General features: G+C 69.8%; 1 protein-coding gene and 1 long non-coding RNA gene across 2 annotated transcripts; both read left to right on the top strand.

Moving 5' to 3' along the window:
• Positions 1 to 863: 863 nt before the first annotated feature.
• Positions 864 to 4,164, top strand: MAP2K7 (mitogen-activated protein kinase kinase 7; the record flags this gene model as incomplete). Its single annotated transcript, XM_054807763.1, has 9 exons — positions 864 to 974; positions 1,085 to 1,198; positions 1,297 to 1,416; positions 1,526 to 1,633; positions 1,716 to 1,895; positions 2,296 to 2,376; positions 2,607 to 2,749; positions 2,840 to 2,885; positions 3,802 to 4,164. Coding segments are annotated over 9 exons (1,041 nt in total), but the record flags the coding sequence as incomplete, so codon positions are not given.
• Positions 4,165 to 5,044: 880 nt separating this feature from the next.
• LOC129198613 (uncharacterized) lies at positions 5,045 to 5,771 on the top strand. The gene is made up of 2 exons (XR_008574504.1): positions 5,045 to 5,123; positions 5,198 to 5,771. It is a non-coding gene; the product is annotated as an uncharacterized LOC129198613 (long non-coding RNA).
• The last annotated feature ends 1,464 nt before the right edge of the window (positions 5,772 to 7,235 follow it).

The following is a 7,235-nucleotide window of genomic DNA, read 5'->3' as shown; positions in this document are numbered from 1 at the left end:
TCGGTGCTGATTGGCCCGGACACCCTTCCCTCTCTTGATTGGCCGGGTGGGCACAGCCTTTATTTCCCCTGTGTGTTCATTGGACAGGCTTCCCCCCGAACATGCTGATTGGTCAGGCACCCCCTGCCCTATATGCTGATTGGCCAGTTGTGTGGGTGTGTCCCCGATGTGCTGATTGGCCACTGGCCCCATGCCGATTGGCCAGCCATCTCCCTCCCTCTGTCCTGATTGGCCAGTCACCCCTGCCCTGTACTGGTTGGCCAGGGGGGGAGGTGTCCCTGTGCTGATTGCCCAGGCATCTAGCTTCCCATCTGCTGATTGGCCGGGCCCTCCCCTTGCCCTGTGCTGATTGGCCGGGCCCTCCCCTTGCCCTGTGCTGATTGGCCGGGCCCTCCCCTTGCCCTGTGCTGATTGGCCGGGCCCTCCCCTTGCCCTGTGCTGATTGGCCGGGCCCTCCCCTTGCCCTGTGCTGATTGGCCGGGCCCTCCCTTTGCTCCACACTGATTGGCCGGGCCCTCCCCTTGCCCTGTGCTGATTGGCCGAGCCCTCCCCTTGCCCTGTGCTGATTGGCCGGGCCCTCCCCTTGCCCTGTGCTGATTGGCCGGGCCCTCCCCTTGCCCTGTGCTGATTGGCCGGGCCCTCCCCTTGCCCTGTGCTGATTGGCCGGGCCCTCCCCTTGCCCTGTGCTGATTGGCCGGGCCCTCCCCTTGCCCTGTGCTGATTGGCCGGGCCCTCCCTTTGCTCCACACTGATTGGCCGGGCCCTCCCCTTGCCCTGTGCTGATTGGCCGGGCCCTCCCCTTGCCCTGTGCTGATTGGCCGGGCCCTCCCCTTGCCCTGTGCTGATTGGCCGGGCCCTCCCATTGCTCCACGCTGATTGGCCGGGCCCTCCTCCTCCTTCTCCCCAGCATCGAGATCGACCAGAAGCTGCAGGAGATCATGAAGCAGACGGGGTACCTCACCGTGGGGGGGCAGGTGAGCACACGGGGCGGGGGGGGGGGGGACACGCTGGGGTGGGGGGGGGGACACGGGGGACCCTGACACCCCCCGTGTGTTGTGTGTGTCCCCCCCCCCCTTCACCCCAGCGCTACCAGGCGGAGATCAACGACCTGGAGAACCTGGGGGAGATCGGCAGCGGCACCTGCGGGCAGGTCTGGAAGATGCGCTTCCGCAAGACGGGCCACGTCATCGCCGTCAAGGTGGGGACCCCCCCCCCCTCCTCCCCAGATACCGGGGTACCCCCACCCCGCAACGGGGCCGGAATCCTGCCCTAACCCCCCCCCTCCACCTTCCTCAGCAAATGCGGCGCTCGGGGAACCGGGAGGAGAACAAACGGATCCTGATGGACCTGGACGTGGTGCTCAAGAGCCACGACTGCCCCTACATCGTCCAGTGCTTCGGCACCTTCATCACCAACGTGAGTCGTCATCCGTGTGTGTCCCCCCCCTCGTCCCCTGTCCCTCCTCATCGCCCCGACCACCAGGGTGTCCCCGTCCTTCCCGCCGATCCCTCCTCTTCCTCCTCAGACCGACGTCTTCATCGCCATGGAGCTGATGGGCACCTGCGCCGAGAAGCTCAAAAAACGCATCCAAGGCCCCATCCCCGAGCGCATCCTGGGCAAGATGACGGTGGCGGTGAGCGGGGAGGGGGACGCTTGGGGACACCGCGAGGGTTCGGGGCGGGGGTCCCACCGCTGCTGACACCCCCTCCCCGCAGATCGTGAAGGCCCTCTTCTACCTGAAGGAGAAACACGGGGTGATCCACCGCGACGTCAAACCCTCCAACATCTTGTTGGACGAACGGGGTCAGGTCAAACTCTGCGATTTCGGCATCAGCGGCCGCCTCGTCGATTCCAAAGCCAAGACCCGAAGCGCCGGCTGCGCCGCCTACATGGCCGTAAGCACCCGTGGGTGCTACCGAGGGTGGGGTGGGGTGGGATCCTCCTTGGCGCATTGTCCTGGGGCGGGGAGGGAGCGACAAGGGGGCTGCGTGTTGTGGAGGTGGGTGCTGCATCCCCGAGGTGGGTGCTGGGGGTCCCCCGGGGCTGGGGGTGCTGCATCCCAAAGGTGGGTGCTGGGGGTCCCCTGGGACTGGGGGTGCTGCATCCCAAAGGTGGGTGCTGGGGATCCCCTGGGACTGGGGGTGCTGCATCCCCGAGGTGGGTGCTGGGGGTCCCCCGGGGCTGGGGGTGCTGCATCCCAAAGGTGGGTGCTGGGGGTCCCCTGGGGCTGGGGGTGCTGGGGGAGCGTCCCGGTGCCCCCCAGTCCTTGCAGCCCCCCCCCCTTATCTCCCCCAGCCCGAGCGCATCGACCCCCCCGACCCCACCAAGCCCGACTACGACATCCGCGCCGACGTCTGGAGCCTCGGCATCTCCCTGGTGAGCTGCGACCCCCCCGTGTCCCCCCCGTGTCCCCGCCACGTCCCCACCGTGTCCCCGTGTCCCCGCCACGTCCCCGCCACGTCCCCACCGTGTCCCCGCCACATCCCCTTCCGTCGCTGCTGCCGTGTCCCGCCGTGGCGCAGCCGCCTTCCCTTTCCGTCCCCCCGCCACTCCTCGCCCACCGGTGACGGCGGTGTCCCCACGCTGTCCCCACGCTGTCCCCGCAGGTGGAGCTGGCCACGGGGCAGTTCCCCTACCAGAACTGCAAAACGGATTTCGAGGTGCTGACGAAGGTGCTGCAGGAGGATCCCCCGCTGCTGCCACCCGCCATGGGCTTCTCCGGGGACTTCCAGGCCTTCGTCAGGGACTGGTGGGTGACGAGCCACCCTCCCCGGGGCTGGGGACGCGTCCCCAGGGTGTCCCCGCGGTGCTGACCCCCCCCCCTTCCCCTCTCCCGCAGCCTCACCAAGGACCACAGGAAGAGACCAAAGTACAACAAGTTACTGGTGAGTCCCTGGGGCCGCGTCCCCCGTCCCCGTCACGCGTGTCCCCAGGGAGGGTCCCCGTCCCTGGCGCGGGGGCGCACGCGTGTCGCCTGCCCAGGCGGGCGTGTGCCGCCATCCCCGGGGCGTCCCGGTGTCCCCGCGCGCATCTCTACACAAGTGTCCCCGCGTCCTTGTGTCCCCGTGTCCTCGTGTCCCGGTGCCCGTGTCCATCTCCCCGTGTCCCTGTCCCCATTCGTGTCCCCGCACCCGTGTCCTGGTGCGTGTGTCCCTGCGTCCCTGTGTCCTCGTACCTGTGTCCGTCTCCCCGTGTCCCTGTCCCCACACCCCGTCCCCATGTCCCTGTGTCCCCGTTCCCGTGTCCTCGTGTGTGTGTCCTCATGTCCTGTCTCCATTCGTGTCCCCACACCCGTGTCCTGGCGTGTGTCCCCCCGTGTCCCTGTGCCTGTATCCACGTCCTGGTGCCCGTGTCCATCTCCCCGTGTCCCTGTCCCCATTCGTGTCCCCACACTTGTGTCCTGGTGCCCGTGTTCACGTCCTGATCCCCATGTCCCGGTGCCCGTGTCCATCTCCCTGCGTCTCTGTCCCCATTCGTGTCCCCACACCCATGTCCCCGTGCCCGTGTCCATCTCCCCGTGTCCCTGTCCCCATTCCCGTCCCCACACCCATGTCCCCGTGCCTGTGTCCATCTCGCCGCGTCCCTGTCCCCATTCCCGTCCCCACACCCATGTCCCCGTGCCCGTGTCCGTCTCCCCGCGTCGCTGTCCCCATTCGTGTCCCCACACTTGTGTCCCGGTGCCCGTGTTCACGTCCTGATCCCCATGTCCCGGTGCCCGTGCCCGTCTCCCCGTGCCCCCCACGCCCCTGTCCCCGTGTCCCCGTGTCCCCCCACTGCTCACCCCCGCTCCCCGCCCCGCAGGAGCACAACTTCATCAAGCGCTACGAGACGCTGGAGGTGGACGTGGCCTCCTGGTTCAAGGACGTCATGGCCAAGACAGAGTCCCCTCGCACCGGCGGTGGCCTCAGCCAGCACCACCTGCCCTTCTTCACCAGGTAGCACCCGCCGCCCGCCCACGCCCACGCTGGCCGTGACACCCGTGGCCGTGACACCCGCCCGTGGCCGTGACGCCCGCGACGGCCAGCCCGCGTGCCCCGGCAAGCCGCACGGACGCTCACGGTTGTGTCCCGGCGTGTCCCCGCTGCGGCCTGGCGCTGGTGACGGCGCGTCCTCCCGGCGTGTCCCGCTGGAACCCGGCACCTCGTGTCCTCGTGCGTCCCGGCGTGTCCCATCGCGTCCCGGCGTGTCCCCACCCCGCTGATACCGCTTGGGGCAGGGGGACGCGTGTGTCCCCTCTGCGTGTGTGTGTGTGTGTGTGTCCCCGCTACGGTGGCCCGTGCCTCAGTTTCCCCAGGGCCAGCAGCTCAGGGCTGTCCGCCGTGGCGGGGTCCCCAAGTGGGGACGAGGGATGGGGACGGGACCCTGGCAAGGGACGGCACGGGGACGTGGCACCAGGAGGTGACACGAGGACGCGACACGCTGGGACGTGACACGGGGACGCGACGTGAGGACACGGTGCAGGGACGTGGCACGCCGGGACGCGACACGGGGACGTGGCACAGCGGGATTTGGCGTGCAGATGTGGCACAGGGACACGGCACGCGACGTGGGGACACGGCGCACGGGCGTGGCGCAGGGACGTGACACGGGGGCACGGCTTGGGGATGTGACACGGGGACGTGGGCACGGAGGGGGCACGTGGATGTGGCACGTGGATGTAACGGGATGGAGGACGACGCGTGGGGACGCCGGGGATGTGGCACAGAGGGACGACGCGGAGGTGGCATGGAGCCGCACGGAGGTGTGACACGGGTACGCGGCACGGTGACAAGGCACGGAGGTGTGACATGGGCACGTGGCACGGTGACAAAGCACGGAGGTGTGACACGGGCATGTGGCACGGGGATGGCGTGGGGACGTGGGACAACATGGAGACCCGGCGTGGGACGTGGCGCGGAGGGACGACGTGGGGACACGGGGATGGCACGGAGCTGGCACCAGGATGTGACACCGGGATGTGACACGGGGACGCGGCGGAGATGGCACCGGGATGTGACACGGACATGGAAGAGAGGTGGCACCGGGATGTGACACGGGGATGTGACACGGGGATGTGACACGGGGATGTGACACGGGGACGCGGCGGAGATGGCACCGGGATGTGACACGGACACGGAAGAGAGGTGGCACCGGGATGTGACACGGGGATGTGACACCGGGATGTGACACGGGGATGTGACACGGGGACGCGGCGGAGATGGCACCGGGATGTGACACGGGGACACGGAAGAGAGGTGGCACCGGGATGTGACACGGGGATGGCACGGAGGTGGCACCAGCGTGCGACACGGGGACAGGGCAGAGAGGTGACGTGGAGGGATGACACGGGGATGGCACCAGGACGTGACACGGGGACGCGGCGCTGAAGGACGACACAGAGAGGTGGCCTGGGGACGCGGCGCGAGGGACGACGTGGAGCGGTGACGCAGATGTGACTCGGGGACGCGGCACGGGTGTGACACGGAGGGACGTCGCGGGGACGCGGCACGGGGACGTGACGCGGAGGGACAACGCGGGGACGGGGCGGAAGCCCCCGGGGTGACGGTGGTGACGGTGGCCCTAGGGTGACGGCGGCCCCGGTGACGCGGGGTGACGGTGACGCGGGGCCGGCGCGAGACCGCGCAGCGACAATCAGGGCCGGGGTGCGGGGCCACCTCGCGCGCGGTCCCCGCGCGTCCCCCGGCGTGGCGGCAGGGTTTGGCGCGTTGTGGGCGCGGGCGGCGGCTCCCCCTCGTTATCGTCGTCATTATTAATTATTATTATTATTATTATTATAATTATTATAAATGCGCATGTGGAACCCGAGGGGCCGCGTCGGCGTCAGGCTCTGGGGGACCTTGGGGACACGGGGGGGGGGGGGGTGACGTCCTGCGTGACGTCCCCACAGCCGCGGTGTCACCGGGGAGACGCTGGTGACCTCGGGGGGGGGGTGTCCTCCTCCCACGCGTGGGTGGGCCCTGGGGCCAGCGCTGGGGACACGCAGCGCCCGTGGGGACCTGCCACCGCCCCGGGGACACGCTGCGGGGGGGGGGGGGGGTCGGACACGTGTGGGACCCCCCATGGCGCCGCGCTGGAGCCCCCTCCTCCTCCTCCTCCTCCTCCTGCCTGGGGGGGGCCCCGCAGGTGGGTGCTGGGGTGGGGGGGACACGGGTGGGGGGGGGGGACACGGACACACACGGGGGGGGGACACCCAGAGGTGCCGCCGTCCGCAGGGCCCCCCCCGGGCTGGCCGTGGGGTGACACTGGGGATGCGGGGGGGCCCCCCACCCCCCCGAGACCGCGCTGCAGCGGGGAACGGCCCGGGGTGAGTGGGGTGGGGTGGGGGGGGGGACTGGGCAGTAACTGGGAGCACTGGGAGAGGGGACTGGGAGCTGTGGAGGGCCACTGAGGGGTAACTGGGGGTACTGGGGGGGGTACTGGAAGTACTGGGGGGGTTCTGATGGGGTACTGGGGAGGTACTGGGAATACTGGGGGGGTTACTGGGAGTACTGGGGGGGGGTTAGTGGGGGGTTACTGGGAGTACTGGGGGGGTTACTGAGTACTGGGGGGGGGTTAGTGGGGGGTTACTGGGAGTACTGGGGGGGTTACTGAGTACTGGGGGGGGGTTAGTGGGGGGTTACTGGGAGTACTGGGGCCACTGAGAGGGATAACTGGGAGCCGGGGGGGGGGTGATTAACTTTATCGGGGGGGCGGGGGAACAGTAACTGGGAGCACTGGTGGGTAACTGGGAGCCCTGGGGGGGTTACTGGGGGATGACTGGGGGAACTGGGAGCACGCTGGAGGGGAACCGGGAGGTTCTGGGGGGGTGGGGGGGTCACCGGCAGCAGCGGGAGGGGTAGGGGGGAGGCACTGGGAGCACTGGGAGCACTGGTGTGACCGGCCCGTGCCGCAGCCCCGCTGCCCCCCCCGCCCCCCCCCGCCTCCGCCTGGACGTTTCCGCCTCCCCCGAGTTCCCCCCCGCCCCGGGGCCACGCGCGGTGCCTGCGGGGGGGCGGCTCTTCGTGCAGGTGCGGGGGGGGGGGCTGTGACACCCCCGGGTGTATCCCCCCCCCGTGACACCCCCCCGGGTGTATCCCCCCCCGTGACACCCCCGGGGGTATCCCCCCCCCCCCCCCCCCGTGACACCCCCGGGTGTATCCCCCCCCCGTGACACCCCCCGGGTGTATCCCCCCCCGTGAAACCCCCGGGTGTATCCCCCCCCCCCCCCCCGTGACACCCCCGGGTGTATCCCCCCC

This window comes from Grus americana, chromosome 33 (genome assembly GCF_028858705.1).
Source record: "Grus americana isolate bGruAme1 chromosome 33, bGruAme1.mat, whole genome shotgun sequence".
Lineage (NCBI taxonomy): Eukaryota > Metazoa > Chordata > Aves > Gruiformes > Gruidae > Grus > Grus americana.
This window is presented reverse-complemented; position numbering and strand designations above follow the sequence as displayed.